The sequence below is a fragment of the Pezoporus wallicus genome, unplaced genomic scaffold (genome assembly GCF_028554395.1).
Source record: "Pezoporus wallicus isolate ANWC-B61680 ecotype Strahan unplaced genomic scaffold, APGP_CSIRO_Pwel_v1 contig_14127, whole genome shotgun sequence".
Classification (NCBI taxonomy): domain Eukaryota; kingdom Metazoa; phylum Chordata; class Aves; order Psittaciformes; family Psittacidae; genus Pezoporus; species Pezoporus wallicus.
Window position 1 is genome coordinate 23,772 of NW_026635612.1, and position 19,536 is coordinate 43,307.

At 49.8% G+C, this 19,536-nt stretch overlaps 1 protein-coding gene across 4 annotated transcripts; it reads right to left on the minus strand.

Annotated features, from left to right (window-relative positions):
- Positions 1 to 213: 213 nt before the first annotated feature.
- Positions 214 to 15,303, minus strand: TRNAU1AP (tRNA selenocysteine 1 associated protein 1). 4 transcript variants are annotated; one of them, XM_057397003.1, is made up of 10 exons: positions 15,162 to 15,298; positions 11,233 to 11,309; positions 11,023 to 11,120; positions 10,250 to 10,349; positions 8,952 to 9,004; positions 8,260 to 8,391; positions 5,747 to 5,866; positions 4,148 to 4,310; positions 3,215 to 3,248; positions 214 to 1,583 (listed from the first exon to the last, which is right to left on the minus strand). In XM_057397003.1, the coding sequence occupies exons 3-10, from the start codon at positions 11,106 to 11,108 to the stop codon at positions 1,447 to 1,449; spliced, it is 825 nt and encodes a 274-aa protein (XP_057252986.1). In that variant the 5' UTR covers positions 11,109 to 11,120; positions 11,233 to 11,309; positions 15,162 to 15,298; the 3' UTR covers positions 214 to 1,446. The 4 variants fall into 4 exon arrangements, with proteins under 4 accessions (XP_057252986.1, XP_057252988.1, XP_057252985.1 ...); XM_057397005.1 differs by having other exon boundaries at positions 11,227 to 11,309; XM_057397002.1 differs by lacking the exon at positions 11,233 to 11,309 and having other exon boundaries at positions 15,162 to 15,303.
- Between the last annotated feature and the right edge of the window lie 4,233 nt (positions 15,304 to 19,536).

Consider the following 19,536-nt stretch of genomic DNA (forward strand, 5'->3'; position numbering starts at 1 on the left):
GCAACTGAAGGTAACATGGGTAACAGCCCACAGCACAGTCAGATGCACAGCAGGAGGGAAGAATTCACAGCAGAAGAGGACACAGGGAGCCTGCAGTCATTCAGCACCTGTATCACATCACTGCTCCTCTCATAGCCACAGCACGTTCAACCACCGCAGTCAGTTAAGAAGAGCAGACTGACAAATACATCACAACTATGGACACAAAGGGGCAGCAGAGTTAGGCTTTATGAAAGTATTGAAATCTCGTGGCAAATCTCTGCCTCACCATGGGCAGGGAGGCAATGAACTGCTTTGCAGCAGCAATGTCAGTTACCAAACGATTTCTTGGATAGACATTTATTGCAGGTAGTTTTTGTTCCTAGTTCTCCAAGAGTTTAAGGCACAAAAGCCTGGGAAGGGCTTAGAACATGTACAGAAGTGCGATTATTTTTTGCTTTCACCTCTAATGCAACATAATCTTAGCTTAAATAATATTGCTTGTCCATCCAGCTTATACAACATCCAGTAAAAAACTGCTTTCCAGGGCAGCAACAATTTGTTGCACAATACAGCGTTTTTGACCCGTTTTTGCTGCAGGATCTTCAGTTTCACCAGGTTCACTCTGACAGGACAGTGGAAGGGAAATCTCATCATCTCAATGAGACCATTTTTCATCCACAATGAAACATGAGACACAAAATAAGGTTTAAAGAAGGTTGCTGGTAAACATGTTTTAAACTGGTTGGCTGCTGGGGAATTGTTTCCTTATAGACAAGTGGAGAAGCAAGGCAAACGTGAGAGACATCACCCGATAGGAGGCATCGGTCTGGAGTAGTTTTACAACGCTCCTTTCTGTCTTTACTCTCCAAAAAGCTCTTCAGGTAGGTTAAGAACACTGAGCTCTACATGTGCTAGCTCAAAGAGAACATAAGCTTTCATCTACGTGGTTCTTCCCCATCCTCAAGTCACAGCAACCTTACCCGGTCACTGTGCAACACGTCAGTGGTATCCAGCAATGATTCCTTAAAAGAACCCATTCGTGGGAGTTGGATCAGAGAACTGAAGATGGTTAAATGGGCAGCAAAGCAGAAAGATGGGCAGGAACCAAATGCAAAGGGTGATTTTACTTAAAAGACCAACTTTTTTATTGGACGTTGGAGTAGAGTCTTTCCCCTGTGCCATCTCGCTGAGAGTTTATAAATTACAATTCCCAAATAAGAGTTCATTTCAAGACAAAAGGAATAAAACTCTTGCAGTTCTAACTTTCCCCATGAATAAAAGTTTACCATGATGCTCCTATGATACTCATTCCATACAGGGAAGGCCACAGTCCTCCTGTACTTCGAGTAACAGACCTGGGTGGAGAAAGGGCCACCCCTCACTACTGCAGGGTCCTGGTGCAGCACTAACAGTCTGGAGCACGCTGGCAGGCTTGTCACACAGACACAGTGCCTCAGCCTGAGGCTATAACACAGCTGGAATCTCTGAAGAGACACTGTCCAAAGGCTGCCAATGACAGTCCATCAAGGCATCATAGAGCTCTTCACTCTGTTCCATAAACTGCTTATTTGCTTCATGGACGTCTAGCTGAGGCGCTGGATCTAAAGGAGGAAAGACAAAGAGGTCACATACCAAAAGCTTTAGGAAGGAAAACCCACACCCCATGAACGTGTTAGTTTGAGTAAAACAAAGCTGGGGAGAGTCACAAAACACTCCCAGCACCTGCCCAACCGTGAGCCTGACCAGATCAGCCCTTTCTGCAACGCATTAAGAAACCACACCATCCAAGTACGTCCCTCTTTGCAGTGGCGATGCCCCCATAGCAGAGTGAACGGAGAGGACGCGTACCTGCACCTCGCAGCCCAGGGTAGCCACTTAAACTGCCAAAGAAGGTGGGGAGCACTAAGGCACCGACTGCCAAGTGGCGGAGTGGAGGCACAGGCACGTGGTCCGTTCTGCTCCCTCCACTACGGGGTCAGAGTGGCTGCTGGGGATGGCTGGGGACCGTAGGTGCTGCAACAAGAGTCACCAGAGCTCGTCTGCCAAAGCCTCGGACATCTCAAAGCATTTCACAGTTAGTAACCCAAAGAGGGGCAGCAACACCCAGTGAATGACACGTGAACACAGCCCCGAGCTGACAGCTGTTTGCAAGAAATGTCTGTAAAGCATTTTGGAGCCGGAGAGGAACGCAGAGGGCACGATCCTGCTGCTACTGCAGCATTTCCCAATCACTGACTCATCATCTTCCCCAAACCATTTGGAGGATGTAAAGCTCACCGAGCAACACCCACAATCTGCAGCTCAGGTTATCAGAGCAGCACAATCACACAGGTTAGTGAGTGACTAGCACAGTGTGAAGCAACCAGCTGACTGGAGGAAAACCTATCAAGCACTCAGGAATAAAAGGCTTGTAAACACGTGTGGCGTTAGCTGCTTCGTGTCGTAACACATCGCAGCAGAGCACAGTCCAGAACTGATACACTGGTGATAGATTATTTCATTTTCCTCCAAATTTCAACTTGTTCATTTAACGGATGAGAAAAGACACCTCAGAGATAGTCCACCTATAGAACTGGTGTGTTTCAGAGCAAGAAAACCCCTCCTGAAATGCTTTTAAAAGCCATTCAGGGCTTTCTCATTGATGTCGATACTGATACCTATGGATCCTGTAAAGGATCCAGCTGCTTTCTCCTGTCACCACATGAAGAATAAGCTACACTACACAGTGCATATTCCACTCAAGACAGCCATGTGGAACTGATTATTTATTGTATTAATAAATGAAAACTGCTGTACATTTATCCAAACCAATATGGTTTTGTGGCCCAATGACTGCTAAAGGAAGTACCTGATCACTGTGCTAACTGATGTGATTTCTTTTTTAAGCTAAAACCACAGTGAAGTATCCTGGCTTCTAAATTCCGAGATTTTACAGGAAAATCAAATACCTCCATTGTTTTTTGTAGCATAACAGAAAGAAACACTTTAAAAAAGGATAAAGGTTTGAGTACTACGGCAGATTAAAATCTCAGTGCTGGGGGAGTTAGTTTCAGTCCTCACAGGGTTCAGACTAGGAGCAGCAACTGTAAAACAAGGACACAGATTTTCTCAGATCTCAGATTTACTCAAAGATGAAGGTACATCATACAGTGAAATGAAGGGCCAAGCTGAGAAAGACTATCTCTAACCTGTGCAGAACAGACTACTTCAATATAGAATTTGAGAAACTTACCTTCCAATGCATCCTCACCAACTTCTTCATATGTCTGCAAGGCAAAATGAAACCCTTAGGACAGCAGAGATTTACCTTTTCTTTTACAGACATCACCTGCTGATCACTGCTGTCACATACTGACTTAAAGCTGACTGATGTCAACAGAATTCTTCACACATAAGCCCTGTATTCTACTCCCAACAGACTCCATGGGGGAGATCATAGAATCATAGAATAGAATCAGAGTGGTTTGAGTTGGAAGGGACCTTAACGCTCATCCAATGATGATGTCTAGTGGATGCCTTCCACTAGAGCAGCTTGCTCCAAGCCCCTGTGTCCAACCTGGCCTTGAACACTGCCAGGGATGGGGCAGCCACAGCTTCTCTGGGCACCCTGTGCCAGCGCCTCAGCACCCTCACAGGGAAGAGCTTCTGCCTAAGAGCTCATCTCAGTCTCCCCTCTGGCAGGTTAAAGCCATTGCCCTTGGCCTGGCCCTACAGGCCCTTGTCCCAAGCCCCTCTCCAGCTTTCCTGCAGCCCCTTTAGGCACTGGAGCTGTTCTAGGGTCACCCTGTAAGGAGCCATCTCTTCTCCAGGCTGAACCAGCCCACACTAAACTTCTGAGGCAGCAGTTTCTGTGCCTGTGATGTAGTAGGGTAGGTGTCCTCATTTGTTCTACCCTCTAAAACTGCCCATATCAAGAGAACCTTTCTACCATGACAACTCTATTAAGAGACCCTTTGTGTCCTCCAGACCTTTCTACTCTTCCAGTCCCAGCAATATCTCCCCCCAAAAAGGCAACAGTACACACCAGGGTGTGCTAAACACTTTTCTTTTCTCATATTAAGACCCTGGAGCTTGATGATGAAATATACCCATTAGTGTTTTGTAAGCTATGGGGTGTTTCTGTGCTGACAGAGCACTGAAGAGTGAGTATGTCACACTGCCCTACCTGGATTGTGCTCTGGGTGTATCCATACTGGGGATAGCTGTAGCTGTAACTGCCCGTGTTCTGGTCATAGCCCCACTGCGCGTAGTAGCTGTGATATTGTTGGTAATACTGGTTATAGTTGTAGTTGTACATCTGGTTGTACTCCATGGCTTTCACACGATTACTTGAAAAAAAAGAAAAAAAGCAGGAATTAAGTTGCCAAGAATGAACCAGGTAAAAAGCAATGAAAGAGCTTGAGATTTGTATCTATGGTGCACAGGCAAGGCTTAGTTTAACATGCAAATTCAGTCTTTAAAATAGATCCACTATTCACTGCAGCAGCATTTATCATTTGCATACATTTGCAGGAAGAAAGAAATGCTTTCAATTAATGCCCGTTCCCATATTCATCTTCATTAACTGCTTTCATTCTTTATGAGTTAACGTAGTATCACTTCCTGCCTTTGTGAAGGGAAGAGTTCAGGACTAGGAGCCTCAGTTTACAACAATCCTGAACCATGATCCAGATCCTTGGGTCCCTTTTTCCTTCTGATAAATAGGATGGAGTGAAGTGCTCTGCAGCTTCCTACCACCAGGTACTGAGTCTTGCTTTACAAGAAGAGTTAAAGACTGAGAGCCTTGCAAAAGGAATGGGGTTTTCTTTAGCAAGAACGGGCAAAACCCTCTTCCCTCTGCCACTGTTGTGCAGAAGCTTAAAGCAATGACTCCTTGACCCCAGGCTCTCTGAATGTGTTCATCAATGCACAGAGCTGGAAACGCCCATAAAGTAAAAAGGACTACAAATAACAAAAGAAATAAATACTTAATCTTAAACCCATTTAAAATAGCCTGTATGTTGCCTGAAACCCCCCTTCCCTGCCATCAAGTGGCAGCTTTTCTCCAAGGACTTAGGAATCCCACCAGATTATTGAGATGGGAAAGTAATGAGATGACAGATCTTGTTTGAAAATGGAAGTATGTCACACATCAAGCTATGTCTAATGATGAAATTAGCGAGAAGTAGGAGGAGGGAAACGGCAGCAATCTTCTCACCACGATACACCCCCTTTTTCTCTTCCTCATCCCCCCAAGACTTCTGAGGTGCCTGAAAACCTAAATGTTATTCAAATAGGGAGCAATTACTATGATTCGTATTACCCTAGTGCTACGAGCCCCAAGTCAGAGCAGGATCTCATTGTATCAGGTTCTGAACAAACACAGAAAACAAAGTTAATCTCTGCCCCAAAAGACTTACATGTAGTAGACATTATCACAGAATTAGCAAGGTCATTGAGCTTTGCTACCCAGAAATCAAGAAGCAGATGTAGACAATTGCAATTTAACACAAAGGAACATTATACTTTAAAAAATGATCAGATTTAAATAGTGTGTGTGTGTATTTAATAACGTATACAATTCAAAACAGTGTTAAATGCTTAACTCTCGAGCTAACATTAGAATTCTTTGGGAATCCTGGGCATTCTGATACTCTAGCTAATTGTTCCCTGGGTATTCCTTCACTTTGGGATGGAAACATCCAGGAATTGTAGCCAAAGCACTAGAAGACATTGGTTTCACTTCACAGTGCTCTAGTGAACCCCTGCCTGCTCTTATACTCACGCTTTTGGTATAGCCACACTCAAGCGTACAGGTTTGGAGCCCAAGCCCACGGCTCCTTGACACTCAGTCAGGGCTCTTTTCTGTTCCAGCTCATCCGTAAACTTCACAAACCCGTAACCTCTGCAGAGATACAGAACAGCTCCAATGAAATAACAGCAAAAGAAGCCACTTAAAAACAGGTATTTACAGGGAAGGCAAAATAGGTGTTGAAGAACACAGCAAAAGGAATGCTTTCACTAGGGCTGTCCCTGCTTTTAGTGGAGACCTTAGAGCAGCTCCCAGTGCCTAAAGGGGCTACAAGAAGCCTGGAGAGGGGCTTTGGACAAGGGATATAGGGACAGGGCAAGGAGAATGTCTTTAACCTGCCAGTGGAGGCTGAGATGAGCTCTTCCCTGTGAGGGTGCAGAGGCACTGGCACAGGGTGCTGTAGCAGTGGATTCTGAGGAATTGGAAATAAGCTGACACAAGCCGCGTTGAAATGCATGAACAGTAGCAAAGCCTCAGATCTGCACCAGGAGGATACAGATAATCTACATGGTTGCAAGTCAGCACAGGATTGACACAACCGAGGCACTGCTTATAGCTAAAACTGTCCCACTGTGAAGGAGAACATCACTTGCGTGTAGGATTGACTAAGACTTTCTAATCAAGTCCTTTTTGCAACAGGAAAACACTCAAACAGGCTTTTATTACTCTGAACAATGGCACAACCCCACTGGTGTTCTCAAGAGTGGACCTGAAAACAAGCTCTTAACATCAAGTTGCTAAAGCCTGCTCTGACAGCACAACTGGAACAGGGCTAGCACCCAGCCAGCAAGCCCTGGACTGCAGCAATCCTGCACTGTGGTGCTGGCAGCTCTGCACAACAGCCAATATGAATTCCCCTCCAACCCCAAAGGTCCTTTGCGTGGGCTTCTGCTGCTGTAGTGAGTCAGAAGCAATACAACAGCACCCAAGAGGGCAGCGCCAGGATCCCAGCATGGGCTGGGCTGCCTCCTGCAGCAGAAAGATCAAAGACATAGGTGTGGGAGGGAAAGAGGAATCCATCTGGGTGAAGGAAGGAGGCTGGGAGGGTAAGGGCTTGTCTACCTGGGGAAAAGCACGGGCTGTAAGCAAGGGTGTACATTTACAGCACATTATCTCTTCTGTGGGAACTCTGCAACACCACGTAACATGCTCTTTTGAAAGTGGCATCACGTACACATCATGTACTGCTCATAATAGGTCCCCACTGGCAGCTAGTACAGAGCTGTCCCTGCCCCATGATGGGCATGAACTCCTGCAGCCTTTTGGATGGGACCAGGAGTAAGTGAAAGCAGGAAGACTGGCAATTCCAAACCAGAGACGGGACAGACAAAGGGTGGGATGTAGTGCATAGGAACAGATGCTGGGTGCAGCAAGGGAGACAGTTTATTGCACACCAGTAGCTAAACCAGGTTTTAGTACAGAAGAAAACCCACCAAGAAAGCATTTCTTTGTGGCCAGGACGTTCTGTCCTATCCCTGCAGTTAAGAGAAGCCCCCCATGCTGCACCCTCATCAGAAAGCAGAGGCCAGCACAGTTCTAGGGCATCAGGCTCTTCTCTTGCCTCAACAAGTGGTGCTGGGGAAAAGGTGCTTTGAAGCTTTCCCGATCTACCACTAGGCACGTCCACAAGCCCCAGATTCCTCTCTCAGACCACACCAACACTTGCAGTTGCCTCAGCTTTGAGTAACTGCACAAGTCACAACAAAGCCCCTGGCAGCAACACCCTGGTGCTGCTAGGGGAGATAGCCTCGCTCTTCCCAGCAATAGGACTTTAAGTTCCTGCTCCTTCCCCACTTCCAGAGCTGCCACAGATTCCCCTTCCCTGGGGCCTGCACTTACCAACACTTCCCAAAGCCCAGCTGTTGGCCCGACTCACATCACCCAACAGCTCTTTTGTAGGCAGAGACTGAAGCAAAACAAGAACCACTGGGTTTACACCTCTGAGGAGGACGTGCTCGGAGCCCATCCAGTGCTGGTCTCAGGTGAGGTGGCAGTAACAGCATGATACTGAGCAGCCAGAGAGTGACTGAGCAGCTCTGCAAGAGGTTCAGGTTGTATATGAAGGACTTCATTACTAAGGATGTTGCACACCTCTGGAATAGGCTGCTCAGAGGTGGTATCATCCCCATCCAGGGAGGTTTTCCAGGCCGCACAATTCCTGGCTGACCTGATTGAAAGGTGGCAGCCATCCTGCTCCGAGTGGGAGGTCAGACCACAGACCTCCAGAGATTCCTTCAAACCAACATGGCTAAGACTGAACCTTGTGTGAGAAAGAGGAGAGATTCTGAGCATGTTCTGTAACATGCTGCCAACACACTGAGTGACAGGATGCTGTGGGGACTGTCTGAACCCAAGCACACTGTAACTGAACGTCCAAGAATGTTGTGTTCTAAGCTTATAGAACTATGCTTTTTCCCTTAATGCACTGTATTTTTCCTGTTGCTGCATGTGAAGTGAAAGAGAAGAATGACTAAAAGATGACTTACTTGGATACTCCTGCCTGGTCCAAAACGACTTTGCCACCTCTACATGAGGGATAAACTTTAACAAAAAATTCATATAACATGCCATCATCCACGTCAGGAGTCAGGTCTCCCACAAAAAGGGAATATTCTGGACTAAAGAAACCAAGAGAAAACTCCTTAAGCACAATGACACAAACCAAAGAGGCATGCTGAGTGACAGCTAACAGCCTGAACTGCAGAGAGAAGTGATATTAAAAGAGCATCTAATGGATAATTCAAAGTGTTACCAGCTAAGCTGCTTCAGTGACTTAGAATTGTTATTGACATTGTGTTTCAAGTCAATTCAAGCAGCACAACCCATCTATTCACTACTGCTTGCTACTGAAAGATAATGTCAGGGTATCCAACAGGGCAAGAAAACATTAAGGTCTCATTAATAATTTGCTATTTCCAACGTACTGATCTTAAATGATAATACACAAATGAGATACTTCGGTGCTACAGAGTTTAAACACTTCAAAGACACTCCTGACCCATCTGCTGTGCCACACAGAAAGCAAAGCATAAACCCAACAGGCAGCGTAGGTTACCCATCCTCTGCTAAAGACTGGCACTGAGGAACCTGTAGGTTTGTGTGTTTTGAATACCCTTTGCAAGGCAAATGATACAGAGGCATTAATCAGCAAACTTGATATTAAATACTGAACATTTACCTGTTATCAGGCTGTTTCCCATACGTTGCATAATTCAGTTTAAATCGCTTTGCCTGAAACAAGGCAGAAATGAATCCATGCATTCAGATGTTCTGTGTGAAGCCACACAATTAGGAAACAACACAATACACTGATTCTGGCTGCCTGCATTGGCTCGCTGACATCTGTAGCTCCCAACACATGCTACATACATCATCCCTCTACACACCACCATGTTTGGAATTAAACTGTGGCTACTCCTGAAACTAAACTTCAGTGATTGTCTTACTCCTTGCAGGAGCTGCTCTCTTTGTCTCTCTGGTGACTAAGAAGGCATTGAGGAAGATTAACTTCCTTTAATCATGGGCTCTGATTTGAGTATTAAACAGGGCAGGTGAAACAAATCCCTCCAGGCTTCTCATCTACCCTTTCTGATGGGGCCGCCATCCTCTCAGGAAGCTGACCAAAAGGCTGAACCTGAACTTCCCACTTTCCTGCTCAGGGTATTAATTACACTGAAAGAGGTATCATAAATTTACTTGACTACCTCCCAGTGTAATTGAGGTGGTTCTAGAGCTGCTTTAGGAAGCAGTCATCCCAGCTCCTGCAGCCAACTCCTGTGGGTACAACGGGCAGCTGTGTCAGCCATCCCATTTTAATCTACTCCACGTTGAAGTCAACAGCCTAAAATTAGCCTCGGTGACTGTTCTTCCTCCTAACTACCTTTTACATATCCAAGACATTTGTTACATGCTGCAGTTACACAACGGCCTAGCTCCTTCTGCACTGTAAACAGTTTGGAGTAACTTTTGCTTGCTAAGGGTCAGGAATAATACAAGGCTTAAAAGTCACATTTCTCTTGCAAATCCAAGTTTCTCACAACTCAGGATGAACTCCCAAGTTCATCTGGTACATATGTAAGAACTTACACACTGAGACAAATTAAGATGGAGCTACAATTGGAGAGAGACTGTGGAGGACTGTGGAAGGGATACTCAATCTATTTTTAACTTGTTCTTTCGCATTAGTACAACTGTGGTAAGAGCAAAAAGGTTCAAAAAGACAAGAAGACAGAAAACCTCACACCACACCAGATCTATACCTGGATTTTATCCCATTCACACATAAATGAGTGGGTTTTCCAACACTTTTCTGCATAAGAACTTTTGCAGTTTTATGCTCATCACTTTAACTAGAAAGAAAAGGAGAATCCCAGTTTGCTAACTATTGAATTTGTCTGTAACCATTCCAAATACAGCTCTGGTGCTATCTATTCCTTCCTAGTCATGGCTCTCAACTGCCTGACTCCAGTTACTCACCGGTGTAGCCCCAGGAAGCGGTTTTCCATTGATTTTGTGTAAACATTTCTCTGCAGTAGCTAGATCTGCAAACTCTACAAAGCAATAGCCTGCTGGAATTCTGAACACAGGACACAGGAGAGAGAAAGAGTTCACATTTAAAACACATTTCACATAACCAGGAGGGAGTTTGCTATAGTCGCAATACTTGGGACCATTTCTGTTTCAAAAGATAGACAGCAGCTCCCGAAAAGAAGCCAGCAAAGGAATCTTGATCTCAAGTCAAGGTAGCCCCTACTTACCAGTAAGTCATGTCAAATAGTTTGGCTCACAATTAGCTTAGTTTCTGCTCTCATTCACTAGAAGTTTTCCCACCCAATTGTCCCAACCAGTTGGAAACTGGAATGACAACATCTACAAGAACAGAGAAGGCAGAATTCCCACCTCTGCCAGCACCACACACTAGTGCCACGATGAACGCCAGGCCAGCACTGAAGCTTTCAGCCCAGTTACAGGCAGTGTAACTCCAAGAGAGCCTGTCTGGCACTGTACACCTCTCTGAACAAGTGCTGAAGTGCTGCAGCACGAGGGCTCAACCTTGGCTTGCTGATGGTCAAAGAGCCAGCAACTGGTCTCTCCACTGCTACCACCATGCACCCAGATTGGTGGCAGCCCCGGTGAAAAGCTCAATGTGACAATCACCCTAATGCTGACAGGACCACAGTGACACCACACAGAGGGCAAATGGCTCACTCCATTGGTAGAACAAACTGAGAACAAGCATAAACAGTTACCCTGTCAACCTGTTTCGAATGATTTTTACGCTCAGTACGAGCTCTCCCATGGTGGCAAAGGCTCTTGAAACAAAGTTTTCATCCATATATGGCTCCAGCTATAAAAGCAAGAGAGGAAAAATTAGGCCCAGGCATCGACAAACAGGAGAATTTTTGTGTCAATGTCCCCCTAAGCAGTTAAAACATTATTGAGAAGGATTTTACCCTTACACTTCAAAAAGAAGACTCATTTAAGAGGGTCGATGCCACTCAAAACCAGCAGGCATGCATGAACCAGGCTCAACAGTCTGCAAAGTGGAACCCAAGAGACAGCATGAATTTCAGAGAACAGGGAGCTTTCACAGAAGGACAAAAGCCACTCAGAAAACATACAGCAACAAACTGAGCGTTCAGGACATGGAGGAGGGGACAAGAAGGTGGCAAGGCTCCTTCTGTGTGCACACCGAGGTTGGGCCAGCATTGTTGGGGTGCTATGAGGAACGGGTGGCATGTGGCAGGTAACAGTCCCCATGGAGCTGGGCAGGGGGTTGCCGAGCTTTGTCTACCTCCCAGAACACGAGATACGCAGGGCAGGACTCAAGAGGGGGAACCTATAACTGGGTACATTGACCGTGTGTTTGTCATGGGTGACAGGGTGGCGGGGGGAGTGTCAGAGGGTGTGTGAAGGGCAGTGAGTGCACACGCTGGAGAGGAGGTGTCTGTACGGTGTCAGTGTCCGAAGAGCATGAAACAGTGCTGCAACTTGGAGCAAATGTATGAGGAAGGCCAGGATGGATGGAGCTTGGAGCAACATGGTCCAGTGGAAGGTGTCCCTGCCCATGGCACTGGATGAGCTTTAAGGTCCCTTCCAACCCAAACCAGGCTGAGATTCTATGAAGGGACTGAGGGAAAAGGATGCCTCTCTGTAACAGAAAGTGCTGAGGGAGCTAACTGAAATGAAGGTTCTGTGCAGGGGACATCCTGATGGAGAGCGCTGCACGCATCTGTACATTTATACACCTCTACGTATCTCTACACCTGTGTGAGTCAGACAGATGTCCTCGTGGGAGCTGACAGCCCTCCAGCACGTTGGTGTCTGCCAGGTACCCGGTGCATGTGACAGAATGCAGAGGCTTGTGCAGTACCCACACTGCACCCACCAGGATGTGCAAAAGGTGGCAGCTGCCCTGTGGAAGTGGGAGTGCAAAGCAGAAGTGACTCTGCTACGTGTGCCAGAAGCAGGAAGCAGCACTACTCTGTCCAGATGTGCAGTGCAGAGGGTGATCCTGTGTGCTGTGTGCACAGGAAAGCCAGACTCATAAAGGCAACAGGTAACTCCTGCTAGCTGTGTCTGTGTATGTTACAAAGAGCCACAGGCTGCTCATGAGAGTGGTAACTGGAAAAGATGGCTTAATGGTGGAGAGGTGGTGGATAACCCTTTGTCTGAGTAACAGAGAAACAGCAAACTCCATGGAGTCTGCTTGCACAAGCAGCAGGCAGTGAAAGACTCCCTGATGCATCAGTGTGTGTGTGCAACACACGCAGTGTGTGAGTGCGTATGAGAGGAGCACCCAGCAGGATCCTCAGCGACCCCGCACACATGTGAGGGGGACTGAGGAAGCCTACAGGGTACTCGTGTGTGCAGGCAGGCCCAGGCAACGTGCTGCTGTGGGTCTGTGAGGAGGAAGGTTTGTGTGCAGGTAACAGGCAACATGGAAACAAGCTGGTGTAACTGCACACGCTGGTGTAACTGCACACACCTGGCTCTGAGTAGGTGTGTGCAGCAAGTGGCAGGCAGCAAGGACACCATGATACCCTGGTGGGACTGTGAGTATGACAGTGTGAAAGTCATAGACACAGGCAGTGCGGGCACTAGAGTACGATGTGAGCACATGCAGACAAGAGTGCGGTGGGTGCTATGCACCGGGGGTGAGTACACATACTTTCATACATGTATAGATGTGTTTCATACTCATACATGTATGAAAGTGTGTGTGCACAGTGCAAAGGGGAAGGGACACAGGCACAGGAGTATGAGGGTGTGTGGAGTGCGAGTGAAGGGCGGACAAGGGACACTGTGTGGTGTGTGTCACTGTGAGCGTACATGGGAGCAGGCAGGGAGACAAGCATCTGTGAGTGTGAGCGTGCTGCAGGTGCACAAGCAGGGAGGAATGAGGGAGCTGCTGTGTGTGTAAGTGCTCACGAGTGTGTGTGCGTGCAGAAGACTGCAAATCCTTCCAAGTGTGTGAGTGCACCCACAGTGAGCGGGGTGTAGTGAGGGATACTCTTGGGTAGGCGCATCCAAGCACATGAGTGCCTGCAAGTGTGCACACAAGCGTGCAACCTGAGCAACACAAGCATGTGTAAGTGGTGTAAGTGGTAGCCTCAGTGTCTGACCATGAGCATGCAAGTGCCTACAAGCACACAAGCAGTGTATAAACCCTGCACACATGCAAGCGCACAGGCATGTGAGGGTGTAAGTGCCTAACACAGCACCAGCAAAGAGTGAGCACACATTAGTGTGCACCAGCGTGAGCACAGGCAGCCAGGACACTGGTGTAAGTGCCACGGGTGCGACTAGGGTCATTTGGTGTGTGTGTGTGTGTGTGTCTGACTGTGTCTGTGGGTGTGTAACTGCTCACCAGTGCGCTGGGCTGGGGTCAGAGCCTCCGACTGGGTGTGAGCCTGTGAGCCTGCCAGCGTGCACAGGAGAGGGTCGGTCACTCCAGGAGCTTAGGGGGGTGTCAGTGCGGGAGGGTATCAGTCAGTCAGTGCGAGGGTGGCAGTCCATCGGTCAGTGTGCAGGTGTCAGTCAGCATGCGGGTGCCAGCTGGTCAGTGTGTGGGTGTCAGTGTGCGGGTGCCAGCTGGTCAGTGTGCGGGTGTCGGTCAGTGTGCGGGTGTCAGTGTGCGGTTATCAGCCGGTCAGTGTGTGGGGGTCAGTGTGTGGGTGCCAGGCGGTCAGTGTGCGGGGTCAGTGTGCGAGTATCAGTGTGTAGGTGCCAGCCAGTCAATGTACGGGGGTCAATGTGCAGGTGTCAATGTGCGGGTATCAGTGTGCGGTTATCAGCCAGTCAGTGTGCAGGTGTCAGTGTGCGGGTGTCAGTGTGCGGGTGCCAGCCAGTCAATGTGCGGGTGTCAGTGCGCAGTTATCAGCTGGTCAGTGTGCGGGTGTCAGTGCGCGGGGTCAATGTGCGGGTATCAGCCGGTCAATGTGCAGGTGTCAGGGTGCGGGTGTCAGTGTGCGGGTGCCAGGCGGTCAGTGTGGGGGTTCAATGTGCGCGTGTCAGTGTGCAGGTGTCAGTGCGCGGGGTCAATGTGTGGGTGTCAGCCAGTCAGTGTGCGGGTGTCAGTGTGCGGGTGTCAGTGTGCGGGGTCAGGGTGTGGGTGTCAGGGTGCGGGTGTCAGGGTGCGGGGTCAATGTGCGGGTGTCAGCCGGTCAGTGTGCGGGGGTCAGTGTGCGGGTGTCAGTGTGCGGGTGCCAGCCGGTCAGTGTGCGGGTATCAGTGTGCGGGTGTCAGTATGCGGGTGCCAGCCGGTCAGTGTGCGGGTATCAGTGTGCAGGTGTCAGTGTGCGGGTGTCAGTGTGCGGGTGTCAGGGTGCGGGTGCCAGCCGGTCAGTGTGCGGGTATCAGTGTGCGGGTGTCAGTGTGCGGGTGTCAGTGTGCGGGGTCAGGGTGCGGGTGTCAGGGTGCGGGTGTCAGTGTTTGGGTATCAGCCGGTCAGTGTGCGGGTGTCAGTGTGCGGGTGTCAGTGCGCGGGGTCAGGGTGCGGGTGTCAGGGTGTGGGTGTCAGGGTGTGGGTGCCAGCCGGTCAGTGTGCGGGTATCAGTGTGCGGGTGTCAGTGTGCGGGTGTCAGTGTGCGGGGTCAGGGTGCGGGTGTCAGGGTGCGGGTGTCAGTGTTTGGGTATCAGCCGGTCAGTGTGCGGGTGTCAGTGTGCGGGTGTCAGTGTGCGGGTGTCAGTGCGCGGGGTCAGGGTGCGGGTGTCAGTGTGCGGGTGTCAGTGTGCGGGTATCAGTGTTTGGGTGCCCGCCGCTCAGCGCACGCCAACCCCGCTCTCCCCGGAGCCGCGGCCGCTGCTCTCCCTCCTCCCTCCGGCCAGGCCGCCCCCGCTGCCCGCCGCACAAAGCCCCCCGCGCAGCTCCCGGCCGGACACTCACGTCCCCCATCCACAGGCTGGCGGCCATGCTGCTCCCGCAAGGCCCCGCGCCGGCTCCAGCGGGGCCGCGACTCCCCGCGCCCGGCCCCGCCGCCCGCCTCACGCCGAGCCCGCGGCCCGCCCCGCCGCCTCCCGCGGGCGGAGAGAGCGGCGCCCCCGCCGCCAAGGGGCAGCCCGCGCTGCGGCAGCGCCCCCTGCCGGCAGGAGGAGCGCAGGCGGAGGGGGGGGAGATGGAGGCGGCTGTGAGGGGAGGGAAGGAGGGGTTTGGGCTGCGGGTGCTCGGGGGGGGCTGAGGTGGGAGACGGGCTTGGCAGGAAGGGAGTGGGGTGAAGGGGCTGAAGGGAGGAGGAGGAAGGGGCTGAGGGGCAGTGGCGGTCGCAGTGGCGGGTCAAGGCTGGGGCAGGAGCACTGAGGCACAGGGAATGCCCCCCCGTTCCAGGGCCTGCGTGTGGATGGGGACACAGGGCCCAGCTCCGGGGTCTGCACGGGCCGAGGGTCCCTTCTCTTTCTGTCAGACACAGCGAGCTTCCAGCCCCCTCTGACGGCTCCTTTGCGTCCCCCAGAGCTTCACGTGTGAAATACAAACCCCACATTTCCTCATTCAAGATCCCCGTGTTTCGGGAGACGGGGGTTGGATCCGTGTTAGCACTTGGAGCTGCCAGCCCAGGCCCCCACGCACCACGGCGCTGCCTTAAAACACATCATGAGGCTTTGAAATGAAGAGAAGAATTCATTATTCGGCGTAGTAGCACACAGGCTGTGCCATGCGCTGGGTAAGGAGGCTGGGAGCTCCCTGTGTCCCAAACGGGTGTAGTAAAGGCGTGATGTTGCCAGTGTTGTGGTGTTCTAAAGGCGCTTTGGGCATCTGTATGCTCAGCAGTAGGGACAGGCCAAGGGGAATGGCTTTAACCTGCCAGAGAGGAGACTGAGCTGAGCTCTTAGGCAGAAGCTCTTCCCTGTGAGGGTGCTGAGGCGCTGGCACAGGGTGCCCAGAGAAGCTGTGGCTGCCCCATCCCTGGCAGTGTTCAAGGCCAGGTTGGACACAGGGGCTTGGAGCAAGCTGCTCCAGTGGAAGGGGTCCCTGCCTGTGGCAGGGGTTGGAGCTGGAGGAGCTTTAAGGTCCCTTCAACACAAACCAGGCTGGGGTTCTATGAGGACACTTGTTGGCAGGGGGCTGAAGGCTCAGTGGGGTTCAGGAGGGTGAGGTCTGCGAGAAGCCATAATCCCAGCTCCCCTCCACCCAAAGGGGCAGAAGCTGTCAGCCAGATCCCAGCCAAACGGGGCTGCCCTGGCTCTGAGGTTGGAGCACTGCCCACTTTGGGGGGCTCAGCCCAGCACATGGGGCTGGATTGGGTCTGGTGTAATCCTCCCTTTTATCCTTCTTGCTCCCCAGGCCTTCCAACAGCAAGGGTGGAAGCTCCTGAAGCAGAGGAGACCACTATGATAGAGCAGAGACGAATGGGCCCAGGGCACCCTCATGAACTGGTTGGTATTTGGTGTGCATGGGAGCTGTGCTTGGTGAGCCCTGGATTCTCTTCGGGAAGGCAGGCATGGGGCAGAGCTGGCTGTGGTTGCGCAGTCACTGCGGCACCCATAAACCCCGGGGACATCCATAAATCCCTGGTGAAAGGGACACTCCGAACCCCCCTGGCTGTTTGTGCCTCCGTGGTCGTTGGGTCTGGGAGCCCAGTGCTGCTGCTGCGTGCAGCCCGTCAGAGGGCAGCACAGGGCCGCCGGTTGTTGGCTGAGGGTGTTTCGGTGGTGGAATTTGGCATCGGGACCGTTCGAGTGCGATGAGAGCAGCAGCCGATCCTCTCAAACAGCTTCTGAAGGGATGTGTGAATCCTGCCTGGAGCAGCCTCATCCCAGTGACTAACGTGTGGAACAGAGCTGGAATAGAAGGAAAAATCCCTCACTCTGCTCTTCCCTGGGGATGGAAAGTGAACATTGATCCTTACTGCATTGCTACAGGAGACTGAGAATCCTTCATCTTCACACTGGGCAGGGTTTGCACCTCTCTCTTCATGCTCAGGTTGTTTCCTCAAGCTCTTCCCTACAACACTGAAGGATCTGGCGTGAAACCCAGGCAGGCAGCAAACAACACAGCTGAGATCTCCTGTGTCTGGTGTCAGTTGGCACTTTTTGTGCCTCGGGTGTCCCTGGCAACCCAGTCTCTTGCAAATTCCCCTCTCTCAAGTCCTTGCTCTCAGGTGGCAGCTTTCAGAATGGGTTTTTCCCTTGCAACATGGCATTTCACCCACTGGCACTCTGTTACTACTTTACAACTACTCAAAGGCAGTGGTTTTGTTCTTTGTCATATGAGAAAGTGAGTCCAGTTTCTTTAGTAAATCCCTTCCATTTTTCCTTCCAGCTGAGTAACACAGGACTTGCTTCTCCTGGGATAATCCATAGAGTGGATGTTGGGCAAGGAAAATGCAGAATGAAGCCAGGGTCATGTGTGGGACCAGAAGGTATGAGTTTTATATTCAGTGTTACATCTGAAGGGAGTGCTGTTGATGCACCTAACCCTGTGACAGAGCAAAAACACTGCCAGGAGAATATTATGACCTGAAATGCTGTTTATTTATGACCTGAAATACTGTTTATTTGTGACCTGGCAAAGAGGCAGCAGCTCCCTCTTAATGGGAAGACATGGGAATTCCTCTGCCCTGCGTGTGGATGTCAGGAGTCAGCAGCCAAAACATAGCTGTATCTTGTCACCTCTTGTGCTAGGAACTTGGTCCTGCAAACTGGTGAGTTAATTCCAGTTGGTATTTACTGGAACCCACTGGAGGGGAGATCCTTAAGACTCTGGCAGGACTGGGTAATGCTGGTCACTGGAGCTTAGCCTGTTGAAGGACTGGATCCTATGAGCCTAGAGCTCTTTCAGCCCTCAGGAACTGGAGTCCCCGAGGAAGCCTGGAGTGGTCTCAGCTTTTAAAGTGGATGGTTTTAAGCATGATAATGTGGCCTGGGAGGTTTGAATTTGCTACTTTAGCTGGAGTTTGAAACAGACTCCAGTAGTTTCTCTGCCTTGTGCTGGGTGTTACTGTGTTAGAGCTGTGGGTCTCACAGATGCCAAGTCTGTCCTCTGTCTTAGACAACTGTAGCCAATGGCCTGAGATGAGGGATGGATTTGGCCAGGGATAGTTGAAATAAGACATAAAATAAGATACATAAAGCAAATCCTTGAGCTTGGAATGGTTTCTGTGGTTCAGAAAGTCATTTAATGAATGTAGGAGAAAATATGCAGTGAAATCTGGTTTCCATCAGTGCATGAGAGATTATAATGTGATCAAAGCCATTGTTTTAGATGATGAAGATAAAGCAGCTTAAAGTGATCCAGAGTTCTGGGATCTTTTTTGGATGTCATATTTACAGGTTATAGTAGATTGGACATTGTTATTCATTTCTTGGGAGGACTTGCTGCTCCCATGTGGATCTCACAGCAAGTACAAGTCATTTCTGACCCAGTTCTAGCTCCCAGTGGTGTTTCTGAAGGAAGTGGGAGTAAAAGCTCATTATGATGTGAATGTCCTGGGAGTTTTCTTATCCAGTTTGTTGTATAGCAACACAGTGCAGTGGTAGGGACCTGATGTTCTCTCTTGCCTTGCGTTTAAGAGAAAGTGAAGACACTTCTGGGATAGTCCTGTGTTCATCTTTCTCTGGTGCTGTGGGTTTTGTCAGATTCCCCAGCAAAGCCAATAGCAAACAGGACAAGGACACTCCATTCCTGCTCCCTTAAAGGAATAGCTTTCAAGCTCGAGTGGCTTCTGAGCTGAGTGGCTGTGAGCAATAACATGTAGTGTTCAGAGTGGAGGATACCTACACTCATTGAGGAGCAAGCAGGGCTGGAGGAATTCAATCCCAGGTCTGTCCAGTTTCCCCTCTGTGTGCATATGTGCTCTTCTTGCTGGTTTTGCATCCCTGTTCCCACACCATCACTCGATCCCTGTTCCTCTGTAGTTTTTACCTACTTTGTATCTTGGCTGACAGATGTCCTAACTCATGCCTCTGAGGGAGTTTCTTTGGAAGCCTCCTCTATTCCCACGGGGTTTAAGTAACAGACCACTGTGTCTCACCAAGCCAGGGCCAGCTCAACTTGTGGATGTCATTTACAAGGAATGAGGGTCAAAAAATAAGTCTGTTTCTTGTTTTCTTCCTTGGTGCTACAGGGAATTCACCTTCAGAGACCTTACGAAAACGTTGAGAAGTCAAAGAAGAGTGTTCTGGATGTTCGCGGCAAGAACTCCTCCATAAGGATCCCATGGGACACACTTAATCCTGGTTTTGGATATTGGGGTATGGGCCAGGATGTTTGCAGTCCAGTCAGGTGTGGGATTTTATTTCAATGATGTTTTAAGGTAAACTAAATA

Bases quoted from the DNA above. Each gene is read 5' to 3' on its own strand.
- TRNAU1AP (XM_057397002.1), bottom strand. From the start codon at position 15,188: ATGGCCGCCAGCCTGTGGATGGGGGAC. The intron at 11,121-15,161 runs GTGAGTGTCCGG...TTGCTTTTATAG, and splicing joins CCAGCCTGTGGATGGGGGAC to CTGGAGCCATATATGGATGA. The intron at 3,249-4,147 runs GTAGGGCAGTGT...TTTGCCTTGCAG, and splicing joins ACACCCAGAGCACAATCCAG to ACATATGAAGAAGTTGGTGA.